Source organism: Apostichopus japonicus, chromosome 7, assembly GCF_037975245.1.
Source record: "Apostichopus japonicus isolate 1M-3 chromosome 7, ASM3797524v1, whole genome shotgun sequence".
NCBI classification, from domain to species: Eukaryota; Metazoa; Echinodermata; class Holothuroidea; order Aspidochirotida; family Stichopodidae; genus Apostichopus; species Apostichopus japonicus.
In genome coordinates, this window is record NC_092567.1 from 11,029,733 (window position 1) to 11,056,910 (window position 27,178).

Genomic DNA, 27,178 nt, shown 5'->3' on the forward strand with positions numbered 1-27,178 from the left:
TCTGTACACTACTGTACAGTATACTGTGTTGCTGACTCAAAACATAAACAGAGATAGAGGCAGTGAATGCGATTGCTTAAAATTCATCAAAAATTGTTGACGATTTGTTTTTTTAAACTTCTACCCAGAAATCTGGCTTATTACCAAACACATACAGTAGTGGAGATTAGCATGATATTAAAAGACGAGACACAATAAAAATTGTACAATCATATTCAAGCAGTTGATTGTATTTTCAATCCCAGTTTATATTTTCCACGAGATTTATTTCACATAAACCAGGATACTTGCACTATTTCATGACCTCAATTTACTGACCTCTCTCATACATGAGAAACATTTTGGGAACTAACTTATACCTCAAGTATTTATCTAGACTTACCAGTATAGGCTGTATCTAATACCGTAACCAATGCAAATTACCACAATATCATGGAGTTTCCATGCTTGGAGGGACAAAATTATACACAATACCTCTGGATTGCACAATTTCATACCTATAGTTACAAATGTTGTGGTTTTACAGTATGTTTCATTGGGCTGCACTAGGTTTCCATGACATTGGTGCTAGTTGCATGTGTCTTTGCTGTATTCACTCCCCTCAATTTTGAGGGGAAATAATTTAATTTTGTTTAAAGAATAAACTGGTTCTTGGTGTAATAAAAGACCACAAGCTTTCAGTAATTAAGTCAGGCCTAACATTGTAAACTTTTCCCATAGCATAACCCCTGAACCCCACTTGTAGAATTGTGAAACTGTGGTTCAGAAACAATGCAGTGTACCCCTGGAGATTTTGAGGGATAAAAGTTTGAAAGATTTTTATAATAGTAATCTGCTTAACAAATACCCTTAGTCCTGCACAAGTATCTGTGTGGTGGTTGTTGAAAATTACTGTACTATGGCTTGCTGATCTTGCTTAGAATACAAAATTAAAACATCTTAAAACATAAGAAATGCATTTAAGAACAGTTAAAGCAAGGTAAGGCAGCAAAATATCCAGTAACCTCAACACTTAAGCATCAGGACCACTTCAGTTGTATAACAAGTTCCATGTTCTTGACAAGCAGCTGCAAATGTTCCCTAATACTTACAAAAACATGTAGTGCCACAATGTCACCAAACTAAAATATTTCAAGAAGTACATTGCAAAAGAATGAGTCCATTTATACAGTAAAATATGTAGAAGACTTCCCATGAAGACTGGTCTGCATTCTCTTGGTTCTGTCTGCTTGAAGCTTATAATATTAATTTCCTCTATATTTTATATGGTGTAACAGTGTAACATATCCTGGAACTAGTTAGTTTTCTGTTACTGCTCTGCATTTATGTGAAGCAAATACTACATTACTGTGCCAATTCAACAACTATTCCCAGCAACTTCCTAACTCCATTGAAAGATGTGCTGTGTCCCAGAGGATATACATGAGATGTGTGAATCTACTTCGTGATTTACAGGACATACTTTTGCTTTGCTTGGCATCGGCTTCTATGCAAGCTTTTAATTGATAGGCCCAAGGAGCTACTGTATACCACTATGTACAGCATGATGAAAAGCTTGGTTGATGATTGTATTCATCCCACTGTAAACGGTGTGATAATCTTGCCTGGCATTTCTAATTAGAGCATATCCTTTGCTGTATTAGCCTGTAGATCTATCCATCTGTTGGTACAAAAAGAAAAGCTTTCTCTTAAAGATATGCTGATTTGGTCCCAATTATAGCACGCGCAATATAGCTTGGAATGTTTTGCGATTACCGATTAGACCTCACATGACCTCACACTCTACAAATGAAGAAAACAATGAACTGCTTTACAAAACTAAATCTCCTGTAATTCAGCCAATATTTTAATCATCTCACAACCTTTCATATATATACTATTTTCACTGTAAATTTCAATTCGTTTATAAATCCATCCCATTTTGGGCCCATTAATTCTTGATTCATCTTGCCTTGTATACAACATTACACATTTTATTTATGCAGCCATGCATTCAATTGGAGCTGAAACAGCTCCCTACCATAGCAAGTGCTTTTAAAAGTTGCAAGTCATTCAAGCTTTACCAATTGTAAAGATTTCAAAATTTAAATATACATGTACATTTAATGTGGACCTAGCCTGACAATTTGGTGTAGTCCTGCATTGACCTTTAAGATTAAAAACCAGAGAGTGGATATAGCTCTAGTGTAGTTAAATACTATGGACATAGAGGAAAAGATACCACCACATTAACCAGATCATACAAAAGTTTTCATCCCTTCTGATTGTTTCTTTCTTCATTCCATAACTTTGGAATAAATTACCTCAGATGTTACTCGTATTTGAGATAATAGAGTCCTATGGTATCAAGTTTATGCGATGTCAAACCTACAGAATATTAACTTACTTTTTGGTTAATTCAGAAAATATCTTCCATTTTGCTGTCAATGATGCAGTAGGTCACCACATCAGTCTGTCCCAGACGGCATCTGTGCTCTAGCTATGATTGCTACCGTTCCAACATTGACTTTTTCACTGCATGGCAGCTACATCGTACAGTGTTATTCCCTTGGATAGTGGGCTGTTGTCATTCATCTTGAGATTGAGAATGTTGATCATCAAATTTGTCTGAGAAAACATTAACAGTGCCAATCAAATAAATATCAAATGGTCAGAGTGTAGATGTGCATTATTTCAATTTTTATTGTACACTTCTCTCCAATATATTTTCGGCCAATACAGAGCTCAGATCTTTAACACTGAATATTGCACATTTAGTCAACTTGGTATTACTTATGGATCTAAATAGACTTAACAAAATGACTTACAGTATATGCAAGGGAGGGGATAGAAGGCTTTATCAAATTTTTGTGTTATATAGATTTTTGGAGGATGTTAACTTTTAATTAGGTGCACTCAGCTTTTGTAATAGTTACACTATGGAATTGTACTGACTCAATAACCTTTTGGATGCATGGCATTGTTATTTTGTACAAATTTTGGCTAGTTATAAATAAGACACTTGAAACACAATGCATCACTTGAGAGACTTAGATTAAAGGTATTCTGCATTGGCCCAAATTTGATGCTGGATTTTCAAGTATTATATCCTTTAACTGTTTTTATTGATACCCTCACTGGGATATTCAGACATCTTACAGTACAGTGGTGTTTAGAATGTCTGAGAATATTTTGGAGAGTAAAGACTTCCAAGAACTTTTTGAAAAGTTCTAGCAATTATAGCATCTCTTATTCAATACAGGCTACTTGTAAGTTACATTTGCATGGTGACTTCAGTCTCTAATAATCTAGGCATAGCTACTGTACAGTATAGTAAAGGCTTCATAATTGACGCACCCCCGTAATTGACGCACCTTAAATTATTACTAGCAACGATACAGCAGGCCACCTTAACTTTTTTGCAGTCAAACAGAATTACATATTTCATGAGTTTGAATCCATTTGAGGTATTTACTGACCAAATTGTGGTATTTTTTAAGCTTTTAACACCCCCCCCCCCTCCAGTTTTGCACGTTTTTTGGCCATTTGGAAATCTTACACCCTTAAAATACCCAACATTACCTCAATATGATAACACTACTCTCTGGGACATGACCTGTCAGAGCTTAGAGGCTCAGAGCATAGCAAACAGCATCTAAAGTCAATGGATGTATACTAAGGCCTACACTACAGTTAGCTTATCGACGAATGTGTCAATTTAGGGGTATGAAAGAAGGCCATGGCTATTCTGACGACTAGTCGTAACAATTAGTTATAAACTATTCTTACGACATCGGCGAATTCATGCGAATTCAAAGTAAATAAAGCAACTGCGCATGTAGTAGGGGTAACCCTGACCCTAACTCTAACCCCTAAATCCAATCCTAACCCTAACCTTAACCCTAACCGGAAATTATTGTTACTCCTGTTGTAAAAATAGTACTGCTAGTCGTAAAATAGCCACGTTATAGCAACTGCGCATGCGAAAAGGGAATTATTGTTACGACTAGTCATAAGAATAGCCACTTTGATGAAAGAACATGACACGGCAGACATTTTGTGGTCAAATTCTGCTCAATTGTACGGTGCATAAGCACAGAACCTTAAATATTTTGAGATCAGAACATTTCTGAGGAACTACACATTTGAAAAACACATACAGTTGAGTAATTTGGACTTTTCCTGGATAGATATCATTGATCAAATCCTTAAGTGTGTCAATTATAAGCCCACCATGCTACAGTATCTGGTCATGATTAGGGCAATGTAGGCCTATGATACATACATGCACAGTAGGCTAAGAAGTTAAGCTGACCTACTTGAAATCTAATTTCTCTGGCAGTTGGTATTAATTTGTAGCTCACACTACAGGCCAGTTTACCCTTGACCCAATGCTAAGGTAGTGTTAGGACTTGGACTATGGCCCTTGGCTACAGCCGAACGTAGGCTAGGCCTTACAAGTTTTAGGCTAGAAGCTAGTCACTATAGTATTGAAATATGGGTATGAACAAAAAACGTGAAGCTGTATGCAACAACGTTATAATATCAACGATATTAATATCACCAAACTTTATTGACTAATCTCATGGACCTTACCTGAAGTTGTTGGTGAGACGTTTTCGTGTTGACGGTACTTTTTTAAGAAAAAGTCAACAAGGAAAGAACCTGGGCACGAAAACCAAACTACCCGGCGAACGACTGACCCGATCTCAAGCCCAGTCCCCTTGCATCGAGAGGGAACAGATACTACACATCATCTTATATTAGCCGAAACTGTTCTTAGGTTGCATGCAATGCAGCCTACGGGTATGCTTTAGCGTTAGCCCTGGCGTATACAGTGTACACAGTGTAGAGCGTATACACTGAATACAGGCTACTGCCGCTGTCAAGAAAACTACGGATGCCTGTACGTCAGGTCAACTTATATACCAACTGGGGGATATACTTTGAGAGCAAGACTTAAGTTTACCGTAAGGGTTTGACCAATTGGATTTTTCCTTGCCAAATGACCCAAAAAGTAGGTAGCAACTTATAACGACTGATATGCAGTCCTAGTACCATAAGGTATACTGATGCAAAATTTCAAGTTGATCCAATCATTTCACCTTAGGTAAACCTAAGCACCAACTTGGAGAAGTAAACGTAAATACCAATCCAGTGCTATATATATATATATATATATATATATATATATATATATATATATATATATATATATATGGTGCATTATGACATACACTCTCAAAAACAACTTCAACGATGAAGCTGTGTGCAGAAATCCATAGTGGTTATTATACACAACGGAGCCGTCTTTTACTTTATTTTATGAGAAGATTGGATCAGGCGAATTGAAGTGTACGTACAAAATGACTAAAGTTACTTTTGACTTCATGTATAGGCCCAGTTATAATTAAATATCAGCTCAATCCAATTAGCGCAAGGTTGTGTATAATATATGATTTGCCTAGATGTATAGGTCATAGAATTAAGCTAATTATAGTAGTACTTTATTTACCTCCCTGTCGTTTCATACCAGTCTAGCAGGTTACAACTCATTTGGTTTTATTGCAGGGTAATAATATAGCGATAGAGTTGTTAACATTAACGCTTGTCCCTCACTACTCAGACACATTGATATTTTTTTCACACTACATCACTGCCGTAACTTGTAGGCCTATATCAATTATAAGGAATGTTTGGGGCAAAGAGTAGCTATTTGCGATCCACATTTTGATTGGGTGTAATTCTGTTTATAGATATTTATTTAAAGTTACCTTTTGTTGGTGTTTGGAACTATATGTCAAGTAGGTTCCCTTGTGTCACTCTATGTTTGACCTTTTTTTCAAGGAGAACGGCAGGGAGGGGACTATCTTGTAATTTTACTGCCGAGAGGGAGCAAATAATGAAGTTAGGACGTCGTATTTATAGTGGCTATGGACACTTCAAAACTGTCTTGAAAATCAATAAATTATATAAAATATTAAATAGAGCATTATCTGAGGAAGTAAAGCCCATTGTAATATGAAAGTCGAATACTACTAAATTCCACTTAGTACTGGTTCTTGTCAAAATCACTATGCATTTGTGTGCCTGAAATCTTAGTGCATAAGCTTTGTACAATCTCGTGTAACATATAGCGTATGTATATGAAATAAGTACGTGATCTAACACTGTAGCTACATACCCATACTTATACGTCCGTCAGTTTCACCGAGTTCCGTGATTGCGCACTAGAGAAATCGTTGCTGAATAAGGAAGTGTATCTCGAAAGTAGCCTACCATAGTAACCTATAGGCTAAGGCTGTATGTATACAATGTAATGTTATTTACAACTATAGAAAGGAGAAACTAGGTGCAAACAGGGACGTAGCCAAGGCCTGATGATTGGGGGGGGGGGTGTAGTGGCTGAAATTCCAACTGGATGGGTTTTGGAGCCAGAAAATTCCGACTGCTGCCTTGTACCCCCACCCCGCACTAATTGTCAACGATACGGTCAGTGTCAGTCAGACACCCCATCTTTCGCGACTGCACTTATGTTCCGAACTTTTTTTCGATACATTTGTACCTTATGGGGCAAAGTTTTTGCTTATGTTGATGGCACTTTTAAGCTTCCATAGATTAGCATTGGCGTTTTAATTGTAAACCATAGAGATAATATATATCCCAACGACGTAGCCAGGAGTTTGAAAGAGGGAACACCTTTTGCGATTGTTATGGGGGAGGGGTCTAAGGGGAGGGGGTGTCCCCCTCCCCTTTGAGATATTTTTGAACAATTGAAGGTCCTTAGATGCGATCTGGTGCAATTTGTTGCCAGTTTCATCATTATCATATGATATCATATTATCAGCAGATTTTGTTTTCCTGTTTGAATTCTTTTACATGTTCTTTTACATAATATATCAGAAATACATTTGACGAACTTAACTGATGGACAATATAAACTTTCATATTTTGTAAGACAGCCAGATGTGCAGTGGCCTAAAAACAAATATCGTTATCGCCGTGTATTAGCAGTGTAATAGCAACAGTTTTTAAACATATTTTATTTTTCAACACTGAAAGGGGGAGCAGTCGCTCTCCTGCTCCCCCTGGCTACGTCCCTGTATATCCTGAATTTACTTGAAGCAAGCGAACAGGGTCGACCCACCCAATAGCAAAATTAATACATAAATTATCCGAATTGAAGCTGGCGAATGTTTAGAGTATTCAATATCATACGAAGTTTTGTATGGTGGAGTATAAGGATCGCGAGATACAATTTCTCAATGTGACGAGGAAAACGTGGTAAATATGACTGATTAAAGGTCCATTTTGATCGAAAATTTTATTTCACTCACAAATTACAAGAACATATGAAAATAAAAGTGCGACAGTCAGAACAATTAGAGTGCGACAGTCGGAAATTACGAATTGAAGCTGGCGACAGTCGGAAATTCCGACAGTCGGAAATTCCGACTGTCGCACTCAAATTTTCCAACTATCGTAATTTTTACCAAGATTGGGGAGGGGGTGAGACACCCCCACCCCCCCCCCCCTCTAGCGACGTCACTGGGTGCAAATCAAATTGTGTTTCACACTGTGTGACAACCGTAACAACTTTAACGGAAATTTGAAATTAAGGATGATAGTAAAATGGTTCTGCTGAAAAAAACCTGATATCACTTGTAAATATGCACTACAAATTGAGACGTTTCACGTTTGGTGGAGAACAATATTGAGCGAGAGTTATATGACAAATGAAGATGCAGATGCATCTTCCCTGAGCTTGATATTTATGGCAGCCATTCTTCCTCGAATAATATACTTATATCAAATACAGAAAGGGTATTGCTGTTGCGACAAATTCCTGCCGTGGTGTTCGCTTTGGAGAGATCTGCCTCATTGCAGAATTTACGTAAGACTATTTCTCTCTTCCGGAGGATAAAGTGTATTGTCAAACACAAATGTTGTGAATATATAGCTTAAAGCCACATAATAGCATTTTGATTAGGGAGATACACATTGTCAATATTTGGTGATATGTTATGCTGATATGTGTCAACTTGAGCAAAATTAGTGATGTCGTTATGGCAATTGTCCTTTTTCTATAAATGTACAAATCGTTCATCCCCAATAACAATTAAATAAAAACTCTCTCTCTTATTTCCTTACTTCCTCCCTCCTTACTTCCTCCCTCCTCCCTCCGCCCTCCTCCCTCCTCCCTCCTCCCTCCTCCCTCCTCCCTCCTCCCTCCTCCCTCCTCCCTCCTCCCTCCTCCCTCTTCCCTCCTCCCTCCTCCCTCCTCCTTTTGATTCGCATTAAGTAGAAACTCATTGCCTTACTAATTTTCAACATTGTTAAATACCATAAGAACTTCGTTTGGTGTTTCACCAACGTAGGTTGACGCCACTTTCTTTATAAAATCATTTCATTTTTTTCTATCAGTTTACAGATTCTATCCGTTATGTGAGAAGTGTTGATCACCCCAGACTTATTGAAATAATCCGGCAGAAATATCTAACTGGTAAGTGAAACAGTAAATGCTTTAGTAGAAAATGCGTTGGCTTTCCACGAAAATCAATGTCGGAAAGTAAGTCTTAAAAAGAAAAGCATCTTTCGTTTGCCAATAGAGAATATTCACAAAAGACCAAATTACTAATATTATCTAAAAATAAATATTATTAGCAGAAAAAGAAGATTATAAGAAGAATATGGTTGGATATGATAGATGGATATGATGGATATGATGGATGGATAGTAAAGATGGCTAGGATGGCTAGGATGGATGGATAGGATGGATATGATGGATGAATAGTAGGGATCGATAGGATGGATAGGATGGATATGATGGATGAATAGTATGGATTAAAAACATATCTGTTTAAGCTTAAAAACATATCTGTTTAAGCTTGCTTATTCTGATTGACCTGACTGGTTGGCTTTTTCCTTGTTAAGCGCTTTTGAATGTTTTGTACAAAATTAGCGCTATATAAATGCCTTTATTATTATTAATGGGTGGATGGATAAGAAGCATGGATAGTGTGGATGGTAGGATACGATGAATGGATATGATTGATGGATAAGATGGATCGAAAGGATGGATGAATAGGATGGATATGATGGATGGATAGTATGGATGCATGGATATGATGGATAGATGGATAGGATGGATGAAAAGATGGATAGATAGTATGGATGGATAGTTTGGATTAGATGGATAGGATGGATAAAATGGATAGGATGAACGGATATGATGGATGGATAGGATTGATAAGATGAATTGATGGATAGGATAGATGAGTACGATGGAAAGATAGGATGGATGGATATGATGAATAGATGAATGGATATGATTGATGGATAGGATAAGTCGATAGTATGGATGGATATGATGAATATGATGGATGGATAAGAAGCATGGATAGGATGAATTGATGGATTTGATGGATGGGTAGGATGAATGGATAGATAAGATGGATAAATAGGATTGATAGGATGGATAGGATGGACGGATTTAATGGATGGAAAGGATGAATAGGATGAATGGATGGATTGGATAGATGAGTAGGATGGATGGAAAAGATGGATGGATATGATAATTGGATGGATGGATATGATTGATGGATAGGATGGATCGGTAGTATGGATGGATAGGATGAATATGATGGATGGATTAGAAGCATGGATAGGATGAACGGATGGATTTGATGGATCGGTAGGATGATGGATAGGATGGATAGGATAGGATGGATATGATGGATGGATATTATGGATGGATGGATATGATAGATGAATATGATGGATGGATTAGAAGCATGGATAGGATGAATGGATGGATTTGATGGATCAGTAGGATAGATTAATATGATGGGTAGGATGGATGGATAGGATGGATGGATGGATATGATGGATGGATATGATTGATGGATAGGATGGATGGATATGACGGATGTGATGGATAAGATTGATAGATGGAATGGATCCATGGATAAGATGGATAGAATGGATAGGATGGACGGATATGATGGGTGTATAGGATTGATAGGATGTATTGGATGGATTGGATGGATGAGTACGATGGATGGATAGGATGGATCGATAGAATGGATGGATAGGATAGATGTTATGATGGATGGATAGGATGGATGGATTGGATGGATGGATAAGATGGATGAATAGTATGGATGAATTGGATGGATGCATAAGAAGCATTGATAGTATGGATGGATGGATAGGATGGATGTATAGGATTGATAGGATGAATGGATGGATTGGATGGATGAGTACGATGGATGGATAGGATGGATGGATATGATGGATAGATAGGATGGATGGATATGATGGATGGATGGATAGGATTGTTGGATAGGATGGATAGGATGAATGGATGGATTGGATGGATGGGATGGATCGATGGAAAGGCTGGATACATATGATAAATGGATGTATGGATGTGATTGATGGATAGGATGGATCGATAGTATGGATGGATAGGATGAATGTGATGGACGGATAAGAAGCATGGATAGGATGAATGGATGGGTAGGATGGATTGGATGGATGAGTAGGATGGATGGATATGATGGATGAATGGTATGGATGAATTGGATGGATGCATAAGAAGCATTGATAGTATGGATGGTCGGATAGAACAGATGGATATGATTGATGGATAGGATGGATCGATAGGATGGATAGGATGGATATGATGGATATGATGGATATGATGGATGAATAGTATGGATGAATATGATGGATGGATTAGAATCATGGATAAGATGAATGGATGGATTGGATGAATAGGATGGATTGATATGATGGGTATGTTGGATGGATAGGATGGATCGATTGATAAAATGGATTGATATAATGGATAGTATAGATTGATATAATGGATGGATAGGATGGATGTATAGGATTGGTAGGATAAATGGATATTATGGATGAATAGGATGGATCGATAGGATGGATAAATAGAATGGATACAATGGATCGATATTATGGATTTATAGGATTGATAGGATGAATATGATGGATGGATATTATGGATGGATTGATATGATGGATGAATGGAAAGGATTGATGGATGGTTGGGATGGATGAATGGATTGATATGATGGATGGATGGATAGAGTGGATAGGATGGATAAAAAAATGGATTGGATGGATAGGATAGATGAATTGGAAGGATGGATGTGATGCATGGATGATTAATGGATGGATTGGATGGATGGGTCGGATGGATGAAAAGTATGAATACTATGGATAGGATGGATGGATGGATAAGATAGATGAATAGGATGGTTAAGATGGATAAATAGGATGGATGGATAGGATGGATAGTATAAATTAATTGATTGGACGGATGGGCAGAATTGATGGATAGAATGGATGGATAGGATGGATGGATATGATGCATGGATGATTAATGGATGGATGGATGGATGGATGGATGGATGGGTAGGATGGATGAAAAGGATGGATACTATGGATTGGTATAATGGATGGATATTTTGGATGGATAATACGGTATGATAGGATGGATGGATTGGATGGATGGATGGATACGAAGGATATGATGGATGGATAGGATCGATGGATACAATTGATGGATAGGATGGATAAGATAGATAGATAAGATGAATGGACAGGATGGATAAGATGGTTGGATAGGATGGATGGATAGGATTGATGGATGGATAGGATGGATAAGATGGTTGGATAGGATGGATGGAAAATGATGGATAGGATAGACGGATAGGTTGGATGGATAGGATGGATAAGATGAATGGATGTATTGGATGGATGGATAGGATGGATGGATATGATAGATGGATAGGATGGATGGATGTATGGATAGGATGGATGAATAGGATGGATAGTATGGATGAATAGGATGGATTGATATTATGGATGGATAGTATGGATGGATAGGATGGATGGATAAGATGGATGGATAGGATGGATAATATTGGATTGATGGATTTTATGGATGGATGGATAGTATGGATGGATAGGTTAGATGGATTGAATAGGATGGATTAGATGGATTAGATGGATGGATGGATAGGATGGATGGATAGGATGGATGGATAGCATGGATAGGATGAATTGATTGATTGGACGGATGGGTAGGATGGATGAATAGGATAGATGGATATGATGGATGGGTAGGATGGATGGATAGGATTGATGGATATGCTGGATGGATAGTATGGATGGTAGGACAGGATTGATGAATATGATTGAAGAAAAGGATGGGTCGAAAGGATAGATGGATATGATGGATAGGATGGCTCGATAGGATGTATGGATAGGACTGAACAAGTTATGTACAATAAACGTTAGATTCATACACATCATGTAGAGCAATTATAAAGTTTGCAACATCGATAACAAGAGAGAGACAATCAGCCACAAAAAAAAATAGCATTAACCATTCCAAGTTTAAATATTCTGGAAACCCCTTTATATCCTGAGTAATCCAGTTAATGCCTTTACACAGAATTTCCAGTCAAATTAATGCTTATTTTGAATGCAAAATTACAGACCTAAGATGGCTGCCAATGTTAATCCCGTGGACATCAAACCAGATGTGAAGAAGGCAGTAAACGGTAAGTTGAAAGCTGAAAAATTCGCAATTATGTTGTCTTATTTGTGTCAGATGGTTTTATCTACAATCCACGGTACACTGTTGCTTTTACTAATATAGTTGAGAAGCCATATTTGCTTTTCTTTTATAAAAACACGTAACATTGGCGAATTTAATGCGGATATCAATATATATTGGCAACATAATATCATATGTAAATCTTTTGAAAGTGAAAGGGATTAACAGGTCATTACATTTTGATTGACAAGTTTAAAGTATTTATGTTCATATCACTAACGCATCCGTTGTTACTACATTCATTCATATCTGAAGGAGTGTTCCATGAGCTAGTTAGGTGTCTTTTATCCTCTTTCGTTATTTTCAACAGGTTTTGGTAGTTTTAAAGTTGCACTTGCTACCGTTCTGACTGTTAAAATTGTTCTTGATCTTGCTACGTTCTTTGAATATCCGCCTGTTGTCATAGAAGAGTTGAGCAATGCAGCAGCCAGTGCAGGCCTTCTCATGATTCGTTATATGGAAGAGAGAGGACAAATAGAGCCAACAAGTATCATGACACTTCTGTGTGCGCTGAAGAAAATGTGTCTTTCTGGGATTGAGATGAGTGCAAGAAAGCTGTATGAGGAACATACAGGGAGACTATGTTCCAGTGAAGATCATTCTAAGGCTCAATTAGAAGGTACTGTAACTTAAAGTAGGCTATATCTCTATACATGAATGTTCGTATGCACTCGCAGCAGTCTTAAGAAAGCGCATTACCTCCATCGATTGGTAATTTTCAAAGGATTTGCTAAAGTGAAGTTTCATCAAATATAGCTGGATGATTATTGTTCATTTAACAATTGAAGATAAAATAGTTTGCGTGTAATAATAAAACAAGATGATTGGGTGTATAGTATCTTAGTAATTCAAATTTAATATTCTCGATCCTAAGGTCTAAGTCGTCTACAATACATCTGAATGAGATATTTTACTGGAATTCTCAGGTAATGCTACATGTCCAAAAACCAATATTCCAATGCCTCATTTTCGTTCTCATAAAACGTATCCAATGGTAATTGTTTGATTTTATGTAAAACAAGTTTGTTACTAATATTCTTTGAATGGATCGAAACTGAAAGTGTTCTCCTCTTGAATCTCTGATCGCAGCGAATGGTAAATAAAACATATTCCAGTTAAATTCGTATACTTGTAACTTATTCCAATTTACAAACGGTTTTAGGACATTAAGTAATTGTATGTTACATTGTTCAATATAGGGTGTGTAGTAAAGTTAGTGAGACCGATAATGGTATCATTTTTCAATTCGATGCGCTTAACATGTGTTTTCTACTCATGGGTATAACTGTAGTAATTTGATAATAAATAGTATATGACAATAATACTTGATAATTTGAATTTCACACTGTAATTTTTTATCAAGTGGGTAAGCAATGCTAATTAACTGATTGACAGTGAAAGAACACGTTCACCATAACATGAGAGCATGCACGACATGGAAGTAATACTACCTGAGGATGACGTTCTTTCACTTATAAATAAACTTCAGAGTTACATTGTCAGTTCCACGCTCTATAGAATGAGGGGATGGATTTTCTGTTTAAGCTCAACGCTATTGGTAGAGATTAGTACATCTTGGTTTGATATTTAGCATTTACTCAATGAATAGGCATATATGATTACATTATGATATTTTACACCCTATACTTTGACTTCGTCTCCGCTATCATGAGAATTTGAATTTTGGTGAGTGCAACATAGTTAAAGAAAGTTCAGTTAAGCATCTATTGCTATCAGTGTTTTAAAATATGTAGCTTTTATAATAAAAATTGGTAACCCATTATATGATTTGACGTTACGTCACCAATACAAAGTAGCTACAAAGTACGCTAGACATACTTGGTGACTGATATTTAACCATAAATGTAAACTGAATTTCCCATTTTAAATTTTTTTTACTGCACTCCCGTTTCACTTAAACCCACTCGATGATAAGTTTGTCTCAGAAGTAAGGTCACAATGTCTGCATGTAACCTTTCAAGTGCTAAAACTCTTTAATTGTTTTTTTTTTTTTTATCTCAGGAAAGAAAAACGATCTCATCAAGTATGCAAAAACAGCCTATCGAAAGCACTACGAAACAGCTAAGCCATTTCCTTCAATGAAAACGTGTAAGGTTAACAGTATATTTGTTCAGGGAGGTATTTACTGCTCGGCTCAGGAGGGTGATTTCATGCAAAAGCCCGATGTGCTAGAATCGTTAGATTCTTACAACGATATTCTGAGCAGCCCCAAAACTAAGTCAAATAGGAAGATCATTGAGGCTGATCCTGGGTTCGGGAAATCGACACTTGCATCACAGATTGTCTATGACTGGTGTACTAAGAACCCTGAATCTCCTCTCAAAGATGTGGAAATACTTATATTTCTCCAATTGAGGCAACTGACAGGTGTAAAGTCTATATACACTGCCATAAGGCATTCCATAGTGCCCGAAGATGAGGACATGGACGACTCTTGCATTAAGGAAATCCTCAAAGTATACAAAAAGTCTGTTGTCATGTTATTTGACAGTTATGACGAGTATCCTAACAAGAACACCAAAACACATATCTCCTCCATCATTGAGATGAAAATGTTTCTAGACATCCTTGTCATCATACTTACCAGGACATTGAACCTCCCGCCTAACTTACACCCCGAAACAAAACGAATCAGATTAACAGGGTTTGGGGTGGCTGAACGTCGAAACTATGTCCTGAAGGCGGTGGCTGATGATGTCCAGTTGGCAGATCGGATCGAAGAGCAGCTTCAGAGAAACCCCTTCTTAAGAGATCTCTGTCAGGTCCCTCTCTTCTCCACTATGGTCGCTCACATAGTACACGAGAGGCCAGAAATCGAGATATTTAGCACAGTAACAAGATTTGTCACTTCTCTGATCGCATGCGTTCATAACCATATGAAAATCAAGAAAGATGCTAATACTGAGGTGCCTGCGTTTCAAACGGAACTAGCTAAACTGTATCGTATTGCTTTCGACGGCCTCACACAGAAGAACCAGCAGCTGGCATGGGAGAAGACATATTTAGTTTCAGAACTTGGACAAGAGTTCTATGATAACTATATAAAGCTTGGGATGTTGGCACAGGAAGTGGTCTTTGACGATTCCCAGTGGCGACATAAGACGGTTGCACGAATATGGCACAAAATCATCTGTGAATTTTATGCCTCTCATCATCTGGTTTGGATTCTTAGTGAAGGTAAGTCTTCAGTACCGATAATATTGATCATCATCATCACCAGTTCGACCTCGGTCGACCATTATCATCATGAGGGGTAGGAGAAGTTGGCCTGACAATAACCTGGCATCGAGATTTCCAGTCATTTTTTTCTTCCATAAGGGTTGCTAGCTCACACGTACTTTCACCAGGGGTACCATGTTTTGGCTCCCAGAGAATGAACTTGTTGGCTGCTTCTTCTGGGTGTCGGTGGTAGTGACTAGCTACTCTAAGTCTTCGTTCTCTGATTTTCATGGACACCTTTGGAAGATCGCAATAAAACTGTTTGTTGGGTATCTTCTGTTTCTAACTAATATCAAGGGCAGCCTCAGTAATCTTGTGTAACAACCGTCTATGTTTTTTTTTCAGTTGTTTGGTAATAATCCATGATAATATTGATGCATTAACACAGTTTGTCATCTCTGATGTGTAAAATGATTAGTAAGCTTGGGAGATGGATGTATTGTTCATATGCCATAAACAGCTTATGCTCCTCGTACCCCACCCCACAGTGTCTGCTGTAAATTAACATTCGTACAACACGCGTGTCAATGTAAGCAAATAAAGGGTCATCATTTGCCACTAACCCACTTTAACGCAAGAACGAATTGAGTTTGGATCTTTTTATATTTTTGTTTGTTGTATTTGAAGACAAGAGAGCCTTAATGTAGAGACCTTCAAGAAGACCAAGGCAATGTCAGATAAAGCTGACTACACTGGATTTTCAAACAAAAACAAATTGTACACATCTGGATAATCTAGGATGGACATGAGGTCTTATGTTGCTGTGAATGTATAACCATATTGAATACTATGACTTTTGTATATATTAAACAACACGTTATTCAGCATATTAACTAGATTTTTGCTATCTGTGCTCGTCAAAAAGATCAGAGAAAGGTAATGATCAAAACTATGCAAGTAAATATATATACCAGATCCACATCACATTTTGTATCACAAAGATATGAATTATTAGAGCTCGTAATATTTTGCATCTGGCAACTGTACAATGAATGATATCATCAAGGCAACGCTACTGAAAATATCTTTGTTTTTATTCATCATGTTTCAATCATTTATCAAAATAGCCATGTAGTGTTCATTTTTACCTAATTATGAGTAGTAGCATTGATATTCATGATTACATGTTCCTTTTAGTGTTCGATTATTTAAGTCAACCTAATCCAAAATGTATTAAAAGTGAAGCTTTTGATCATATCTCATCTCACAAAGATTCATAGATGGCCTGGTCGACTACCACTATAATAATACACAAAATGTTAGAACGTAAACAAACGCTGTGACTATCTTCATCCTAGGCAACTTTAGTTTGCAAGTATAGAGACAAGAACACGAACTAATAAATTACATTTAAAGGAATCTGTAATTTGGTGTCATTGTAAGAGTGAAATATGTGACAAACCAGTCAAAACCTAATATCAGAAAAACCAAAATATTATTTCCATGACCTCATAAAATTAAATCATCCTCTGCAAATTCTCTCTTTTCTCTGTAATTGTTTTTCAAAGAAAGTTGACAATTTCGAGGGTAATATGCTAAGAACTATTTGTCAAAACCTTTACCAATTCTAGCAGAGTAGAACTATAGAGCAGCAACACTGATGACCCTAACTCACCTGAGGTCAATAGTATAATGCATATGCCCAATTATTTGCATAATAATTTGCATAGTAATCTGTTACTGAAAAAGGAACTTAAGGTCGTACTCCATAGTAATAAACAAATAAACAAGTATTTTTGTATCAGCATGAATGTCGTACACTAGGATATCAATCTGAATGCCAAATACTCAGTGTACTGTTGTAAACATGATAATTTAAATCTTAACCAGGAATGCAAAAACATTGAGGTTTAGATTACATGCAACAAGCTGCTTCTTCAAATATACGATGATTCCATTCTTAACATATATATATATTTTACAAGTTTCCACAGTTTGCTCTCTGTTTCACTGACATGAAAGGACCAACTAAAACAACTAACTAGAACTAGAACATAGTAATACATCCACTCATGCATTTCTGTATTCATTGACAATAGTATGAGCACTTGACCAAAACAATAGGAGGTCTGTTAGAGTATGTTACAAATTTGCCTGATTGAGAGAAATACATCCAGTTCTAAGTTTTCACTGTTATATGTACAAAATAAGCTATGACTTTTTTCTGTGTTGTTTAATGTGCCCCTTCACAGACTGAATTGATCAAGCGTTGTGACAATGTGAGCAAGCATCTAGCAGAGATGCATATTTGACTCATTCTTCCCTTTGGCTGCAAATAACTTCATATAACATTTGGCCCCAATTGACCCTACCTTTAATTAATGAAGTCCTCACAGGGCAAGTAGCATAAGCAATGGGACACTGTGGTAAGCCAGTCAGACTGACCTACATTAAATTGAATAATAATGATGATGATAGCTCTCACTACATTGCATATGACTTCACTGTGGTAAGCCATCCTGTTCTGTGCGCAGACCTACGCCCAATAAAAGCCCCATTGACTTACACACTATATCACAAAAGTAATGTAGTCTCTAATCCTAAACGCTACCCATCACTGGATAGCTGACAAGTTTGCCACTATCAATTTTCCGTACTAAGACCATGCAGAATTTTTGCTAAGAGAGCCGGAACTTTTAGTCACTTGTAAACAAACCTCTTTACTCAGTCGTAAACAATTTTCGTATGCTGCTCCTGGGAGGGCTAACTGGTCTAAAATTGCCTCAATTGACCCAATGTTTGCACCACATGTGCTTCCATTCATGCTTTTTAACATCCAAGCCCAAAAAAAGCACATCCTAATTGATAACATAGCAAAAAAGTTGTTCTCCTACTCGTAATTGGCACTTTTCCTAAAGTAGAACACTTGGGGCAGCTTGATATAGACGCTAATAGGAGTATGCAACCTTCACTGCCATACTGACCTGTCAGTACTTACATTGCAGAAGCAAAGCATGCCACAAAGGCAAGTTTCAGGGTTCTATTTACTGTCACACTGGCCTCTAAGTACTTAAAACAATGCAGCAACAAAGCAGCCGTAGGGTTACAATTCACTGTCATACTGGCCTGTCAGTACTTACAAAGCAGTAACAAAGCATGCAATTAAGGCAAGTTTCAGGGTTCTATTTACTGTCACACTGGCCTCTAAGTACTTAAAACAATGCAGCAACAAAGCAGTCGTAGGGTTACAATTCACTGTCATACTGGCCTGTCAGTACTTACAAAGCAGTAACAAAGCATGCAATTAAGGCAGGTTTCAGGGTTAATATGCAAAATCACTGGGCATGTGCTTAGACCTAAAATGAAACACTGAAGCATGTAATGTAGTTAGGTATAGGGTTGTAAACCTAATTCACAAAATATAACATTAATTGTTGACATATTTGTCTGAGTTTCTTTCAGGCACAGTGAATCTTTCTTTGAACCTCAGATAGACCATTAATACTATATGCCATTATGTCTCCATTTTGTCTACTGCCTAGCACAAATTTGAATCAATCCCTGTTTCATGTTTTAATTACAGTGATAATAATGATGTCATAACACCATCAAACAAAACATCATTAACATACACCATGTGAATGCTAGTTTTACAAATAACTATATATATACAATGGTTGCTAATTAAATTAACGATTGGATGCTACAAATAAGGCTATGGTACAGTAACACTATTATAATGTGTCACCACCTTGATATGATGCCTGCAGTAAACTATACACACTGAAACCCATATAATATGTCTGCTTGGATTTGCAGCAGCGTCTTCAGCAGCATCATCAATCAAAGTGAAAGAAACATTGAACAGCATCAACCCGCTTGACCTCCAGTATGTCTATCGCTTTGCATGTGGACTCAACAAGTCAGCAGCAGACATCATCATCAAACACCTGCAAGAAACCAAAGAGGGATGTCAGTTTGCAATTCTTTGTATGCTTGAACAAGAAGAAAATTCAGACCAATTCAGGCAGTCAGTTAAGGACTTGGTTTCAAGGCATATTGAAATTTCCTGGAAAAATTCCAAATTATTACAGAGTTCTACCATACAAGTCCTTGAAGTTGCTTCAGCTAATCAGGTAATTATCAATTTGTGTATTGATACTACACCAGAATAAGTTGAAAAAGTTCACCCGTCTTGGTTTAATTTATTTAATATTTGTGACTCATATTTACCATACACATTGTTTAGATTTATATTACAACAGTTTATTGCAATTAACAGTTCAACTCTTTTTGTTTTTAATCATTTGGGTTTTGATTTTTCTTCTCATTGTGGATAGACAACAACGTTACTAACTTATTAAATTTCCTTTCAGAAAAGTTTGGACATTCTGAATAAGTTTCTTTCATCTCAATCCCTTCGTCGGAAATATAAGAAATATAGCACATCAAAAAAAAGGCCCCGACAGCACGCATGCACAAAACACCTATTATTTTGTGTGGAAAAATGACCATTGTCTCATTGTCTAAATGTAGCAGCAATGATTTGATAAAACAAATGTGATATTATAAATCTTAAAAAAAAAGGTAAATGGTTCTTGGCTAACCTTGGAAGACACGAAAGCAGGTTATTTAAATTATCCTTTGTAATAATACTGATGTGCTTGTTATGGAATGCTGTTGTGGGTTGACTTCTTCTCAGCTTTAAATGAAAAGGAATGAACTATATAAGTACACATGTGAAGCAAACAAATTGCATTGGGGTGGTAAAGAATATGTTAGTGCCCAGGCCTGGTCCATGAAAGAAAATTGTGGAAAAGCAAGATAATAACCAATGAAATAATTATCTTGTCACAATGTTGGGATCACTTTCGGAAGTTGACAGCATGTAGTTCATAAATGTATTATATTCCTTTCAAATAAGAACACACATGAATATGCACATCACTTTATGATCAGGGCTGTAACTATACATCCCATTGTATTCTTGTTTGGGTCTGGTGGTCTAATATGCATAAATATGCATAAATACACTAAAATATAATTACTTAATACAGCTCTATTGCCTTGATCAAAGGTATTCAGCAAAACCCATTACCACAAAACTGAAAGTTGAGAATTGAGTTGTAAAGACACTCACCCACAAAAGTAGTAATGTCATCAGTGATGTTGGATGTTTGAATTTTCTTTTTCAATTCCTTGAAAGACATATACAGGAAAACCGTTGCAATGCAATGTTGAAAACTGTACCAGCTGGAGGTCAAAGAGAGAATACAAAATAAATCAACCTTTCTTTCACTAGATTTATCAAGGTGAAAATTCAAGAGGTCTGTGATAACTTTTGGACCACAGTAAAGAAGAGTGCTTTACTCAAAGTACCTATTGTGGCATGTACTTGAGTCTATAGTGTTCAGTTAGAACCATTGAAATAGTTTTTTTTTACAACATTATGGGATAACTAAAATGATATTTTGAGTTTTTGGTTTTAATCTGAGGGAAACAAATACCTAAACAGAAGACATATTTGTTGGTAACCCAAACTACTTTCATACAAACCAACAAGTTGTCTTCTAGTCTTACCATTCTGGGAGTGCCAGAAGTTCTAGAAGACTTTATGCATTTGAGTCTCAGGCGGCAATTTTTATTTCAGTTTGGCAAATGTTAAAATGTATCAGAGGGTGTTTGGGCAAATATTGTGTCATGACAAGCTCATTACAAACATACCAATTACTGGATTAATCAGCAAGAATCCGATCATTTTAATGTCCTTACTAGGGATTAATTCTGTCAGATGTATTTTGAGTGGATGAGTTAAGACTTGATACAAAATTAATTTAGTGAGAGTGAATGAAGGTAAAAGAGTATTCCTTGATCTGAGATGCTATCCAAAAAACCTACCAGAGGTTGTTGAAACATTACTATCACTGTTATATACTAACCATTAATGTGATTACCATCACATGGAAGAAATATCAGATGATGAACCATTCATTGTCCTTGTCAGCACAGTATGAATGTGACTTCCTTCGAAAACTGGTAACTGCAGGTGGAATAGGTGATACCTTAGTAGCTCGCTTCAAAATTACCCTAATGAAGAGAAAAGAAAGTGATGTGAATGAGATTTAAGTCCTAATTATAGGAGAAATTGAGAATGTCAGTCAGAAATAGATATGTGAATGTCTCTGGCTAACTACCCTGTATACATGGACAAAAACAGAGACAAAAATTCAGAGGAAGGAAAGTACACTTCAGTTTCCAATAACCAGGTATTAAGTGTAAAAATTAGCCAGTTAAGCATGAAATTTGAACCGGATTGTCTGTTGTTTAGTGGAAGTGGCATATAAAGGTGTGGTGCAGTGATATTAATGAGCTCCCAATGGAGAGTCCAACCTCACACAAACCCAACCATGCATGGTTTGGGCTTGACTGAGAAATTTGTGAGATTTTGCACCTCTCTTTCGTAATGAGGACAGAATGTCTTTTGAATTTCCACTCATTAGGAGATAATTGTATCTAATTTAGTGTGTCAGCTTTGGTGGATGTGTTATTTTTCTTCCTTTAATGGCACCAAGCCTCTGGAGATTGCATTGGCTACATTGACCTAGTTAAACCACTCTCGGGGGGGGGGGTCTATTTCTAGATTTTAGATCACCAAAGGTTTATAAAGTACCCTGTTCAGCTGGTCAATAGCCATACAATATGGACAGTTCTTTCTACAAATTTGACAGATGAAGACACTTGTAACCTCAAAATTTTGAGTTAAAAAGTTTTGAGATGAAAAAGTCAAAATTTTTGACTTTTGAGGTGAAAATCTTGAGATCAAAATTCCAAATATTGAGAAAGCAAATTCAAAATTTTGAAATTTGGGGACACTTATTTTTTGTTTTAAGCCACCGTACTAGGTCGGTGAGGTTAGATCAGTTTTGAGACCAATTAGATTTCTTAAAACCAACTGCAGTGACTGGCTCAGCAATGTTAAAAATTAAACAAGCATAAGTGACAATTCTTTATTCACAGCTGTACATACTCAGATTAGTAGGAAGTATTTCCAATTGTGTTCTCTGTTTATAATGGCTGGACTTACAAGGGTACTGCAAAGCTCTCCAAATCTTCAGTATTTTCACATAGTTTCTGGAATCTGCTAGCAATTTTGAGCACACGAGGACATGTCAGTAATAGAAATACTTTATCTGATTTTACACTGTGGAATATATATAAATATCTGAGCCCTAGCCGGGTGCTTCAGAATAGCTCTGTAACATCTCTTCTACTCCCTGTCTTCTTCTACTAAGTTTAAAACATGTAAATACATGTTAGAGAGAAAAATGTAATTTCTATATAGTATAAATCTAAGCCCTGGTGGGAGTCCCTGGGGACTTTAGCTGAGGCATTTTTACTTTTCAGATATTTAATGTTCTTTGATAGTGATTTTGCAGCCCAAGTGAAGCCAATGGGGGGGGGAGGGGGAAAGTTATAACCACCCTTATGGATGCCAGTGCATACATGTTTTAATGCCCTCTAAATGTGTTTATTTTAAACAGTATTTAGCTCTCAAATATGCAAGGAAGAAATGTTATCATGACATGATATTGATAAAGAGTGGCAGGGGAATTTAAATTCCTTAACCATGCCTGCTAGCCATATGTTTGGTGAATAAAGTCACAACAACCAGATTAACCTAATTCTTACCATTCCTATGTAACTCTGTGCATCAAGAAGTGTAGGATACTGAAAGAAGCTTGATAGATGCATACAGACCTAATCTGTTTGACCCCAAAATATGGAGAATAACATTTTTCAGGGCCAAAAACCGGGAGAATAAGGGGAAAATAGGGAGGTTGGTCATTTTCAACTGAAATTATATAAATACTCCTAAATAAATAGTCTACAGTACCGCTCATGTATAACTGCACATGTGTACGCGCACAGGATCGTATAAACAAGTACAATCGCGTATAAAATCGTTGACAAACAAATTGCCGCGTAGACACCTCGTATACTCCCTGTACGAGTTTATACGCAGGTTATGCTATTGTGCTCAATGAATAGGGGTTAAAGTCGCCGAAAGAATTAGTGAGATGTTTGAAACAGCCGTTTCTTAAATCGTAGTTTAAGACGTGATATTCACCTAGCATCGAAGAGGACGCAGGTAAATTGTTTGCCGGCATAGAACTTAACTGTTTTTTTTGTCGTACACAAGTAGCCTACATGCGAACTGCACACATTTGGTACGCCGCATTTACAAACAAGTGAAAACTTGTGTTTATTAAACTTGTGCAGGCGCGCATCCAGGGGGGCGTTGGGGGCGCGCGCCCCCCGGATAAGAAAGAGAGGAAGGAAAAAAAGAGAGAAGAAAAAAGGAAAAAAAGAGGGGGAAAAAGAGAGAAAAGGAGGGAACAGAAGAAAAACGCCAAAGACACCGGGAAGAGAGAGAGGAACAGTGACATAATTACAGCGCTGATCCATATTATATACAGTACACAGGGTAGCCAGTGGCGTATCAAGGATTTCGGAAGGGGCATGCGCCTCGGCCTACCCCTTACACCGACAACTCCAATTTTGACGTTTCCATTTTCCCTCTCTCACTAATGTATATACTCTATATGGTATATCATATTACCCACGTGTGTGTATGGATGCCTTAAACAGTTGTACAATTGTGCTATGAAAAAAACTGTGGCTGGTCTCGAACTCGGCCGAGTCGTTGGGGAACATGGCGCATTTCGGTATTAGACCAGAATCTATATGCGAACTGCACTATACATGTGTTCTTCGATGCAACACTGCCATCCACAGATAAAATGTAATACACTCCAACCTGAATGCTAATTGTTACCCCAAATCTAGTACCGTAACTCGTACAATTAATCTAAAAATAAATTTTGCATGAGATTTGAGAATTGAGCACATTTCCTGTGAATATCATGTAGTTGACCCAAAGGCGTATCATTGCCGTGGCGGAGGGGGGCTGACGCACCCATCACTTCTTGAGATTGTTCCCATCTGCATGAAAATGTGCGCCTCACAACCCTACGCCCACCCCTCTTATCGCTTCCCGATGACATGCTATACAATACGAGAATTATTACTGTTGACATTGTTAGGCGTGACTTCTCCTAAAGACATTTGAAATGACGAGATGAAAGTATTTTGGTATTTCAACATTAATCAGAAAATTTCTAAATTATACACTTGGATAAAAGTCGGGGGAGGGGTGGGAGGGGGCAATGTTCTATTCAGCTGAGAAGAAGGCCACTGCTACGAGTGTACACCCCTACCGGCCCGCTCCAATCCCCCCCTTACGACTTTACAAAAACATTGTTCATAGGCAAAACTGCATGGTGTATGGAGCCAATTTTAGACCTAATTGGTGGTCTAATTATGCCTCGGGGTGCACCAGTTAACATCAATTATCAATTTTCAAAAAGAATTCAGGGACGGGGCTACTGAGATTTGCCTTCAACAAGCCAACGACCACACCTCAGCCATTTTTAAATTCTCTGGTCTTTCCATAATAGTGCAGGACCTACCTAAGTCAGTTGGGATTTGTTACCCCCCCCCCTTGAAATCCTATTTTAAAATGGGGGTTGAGAAGGGGTCCCATTCTCCTAGTCCTGCAAACCGATTTCAAGTAGTAGATAACCTATGCATCTGCCATTAAAATGTGGTACATGGCTACATGAAGGTATACTGTGTACCTCTTTGCAGATACAAATACTAGTCATTGTTTTTAGTACATTTTGTTAGTTCTACACAATGAAACAAATGGAATCATAAAAAAAAGCATTTGATGTTATTTATAGAACTAGTTCGGCAAGATGTCCTTACATACATATGGCCTGTAGATTTGATCAAAAGTATGCAGCACAACCCATAACAATTTCACAAACTGACTGTTGAGAAATTAGTATGTAAAGACTCACCAAAATCTCCGCCACAAAGGAAGTTATGTCATCAGTGATGTGTTCCCACTTGCTTTTTTCTTTCATTTTCTTGGAGGAAATGTACCAAAGAAATGTTGAAAATGGTATCACCTGGAGGTGAAAGAGAAAATACAAAATAACTCAACTTTCCATTCACTAAATTTATCAATGTGAAAATTCATCAGGTCTGTGATCATTTTTGTAACAGACATCAACGTCTTTCCTTGTGTCTTATTAATAAGCATATATGAATATTTTATAGAGCTGTATTCTCAGGGCAGCATATATTTTGTTTTCTATTTCTGTTTTTATCTTTGGGTTTGTTGGACTGACATAGCTAACAGCACAGGACTAATATCATTATTCAAAGCACCTTTGCCTTTATCTTAAAACTGCTATTTAAGAATATGTTTTGCATCTGAGGTAATCAATACAGTCAGTTATTTACAACACTTGAAGTGGTAACTGATCAACTCCATGTTACGTCCTAAGAGTTGTGAAGCCCCCCCCCCCCCCCCAAATAAAAGACATATTTGGAAAATTGCTGGAATATTTCTAACAAATTTGTGAGCTATCTTCCATAGTACTGCAACAGAAAATATTTGTAGAAAGCATATGTGCTGGAGTTTCCTGGAAATATCTCTTAAACGGCCAGTATTATAACTGAAGTGCAAATAATGTACATCTTATACAGAACACATTAAGAGAATCCTTCAACACTGTTGACCAATGGCTAAGAATGGAATTCTGAATTACTTTGGTTTTTACTCTGAGGACATGCATATGGTCCAGAAGGTCCATGCATGTTTTGTATTACTGACTGACAACAACATATCCACACATTACAGTAAACCCACTAAAGACTTCCATTTGTAATCCCTTAGTATATAGCTCATGGACAAATGACATAAAACCTAGATTATCTTCAGATTTAAATTTCACATCAATTTTATTGGGTTTTAGATGTACTGAGAGGGGAAGGGTACGAAAGGTTAGGATGGAAACAGAGAAATGATTCCTGTTAGTCATTCTACATGGTTCTAACTTAGTGTGGGTATGGTTCTAACTTAGTTTGTGTATGGGTCTCATTTTGTGTGCAGTGACTATATTTAATTGTTAGGGGACATGCACTTATGAATTAAATTGATTGTTTATGAGCCTGCCATACATTTTACTGGCTATTATTTGTGGAAGTTAGGCTGACAATCCAGAGGAGTCTGGCTGCGCTGTTAAGACTGATTACTACCCTTACCTGCCACCCAACACTATGACACACTGATAAATTAGAAGGGATCAAGTCATCTGAATATTTTGTTCCTTAATTTATGATGAATACACAAAACAAAATATGGACCCAGTACACTAAGGTAGCATACGCCCATTAAAAGCCCCATTGACTTACACACTAAATCACAAAAGTAATGTGGTCTCTAAGTCTAGATAGAAG

The 27,178-nt window shown here is 37.1% G+C and overlaps 2 protein-coding genes and 1 long non-coding RNA gene across 19 annotated transcripts in view; 2 read left to right on the forward strand and 1 right to left on the reverse strand.

Moving 5' to 3' along the window:
• LOC139970036 (NLR family CARD domain-containing protein 4-like) overlaps positions 1-27,178 on the forward strand; it is a 554,750-nt gene that overhangs the window by 442,012 nt on the left and 85,560 nt on the right. For 2 of the 5 annotated variants that reach the window (XR_011793896.1, XM_071975613.1), the window contains exons 1-6: positions 5,181-5,334; positions 8,404-8,482; positions 12,508-12,572; positions 12,939-13,247; positions 14,651-15,826; positions 19,628-19,944. The exons of 2 other annotated variants lie outside the window; for them this stretch is intronic. Coding sequence is in view for 2 of the 3 variants with exons in the window: in XM_071975613.1 (XP_071831714.1) it covers positions 12,515-12,572; positions 12,939-13,247; positions 14,651-15,826; positions 19,628-19,944 (1,860 nt within the window). In the remaining variant the exon portion in view is untranslated. Of the gene's footprint in view, positions 1-5,180; positions 5,335-8,403; positions 8,483-12,507; positions 12,573-12,938; positions 13,248-14,650; positions 15,827-19,627; positions 19,945-27,178 lie in introns of those variants that run through there. One more of the 5 variants, XM_071975616.1, reaches the window with a different exon arrangement.
• LOC139970059 (uncharacterized) overlaps positions 1-27,178 on the forward strand; it is a 351,315-nt gene that overhangs the window by 16,567 nt on the left and 307,570 nt on the right. The window lies entirely within an intron of this gene.
• The window catches only part of LOC139970094 (uncharacterized), a 379,126-nt gene continuing 371,568 nt past the window's right edge, over positions 19,621-27,178 (reverse strand). For all 12 annotated transcript variants that reach the window (XR_011793977.1, XR_011793985.1, XR_011793986.1 and 9 more), the window contains 5 exons: positions 25,732-25,842; positions 21,748-21,895; positions 20,949-21,061; positions 20,416-20,510; positions 19,621-19,758 (listed from right to left, as the gene is read on the reverse strand). This is a non-coding gene — a long non-coding RNA (uncharacterized lncRNA). The remainder of the gene's footprint in view (positions 19,759-20,415; positions 20,511-20,948; positions 21,062-21,747; positions 21,896-25,731; positions 25,843-27,178) is intronic.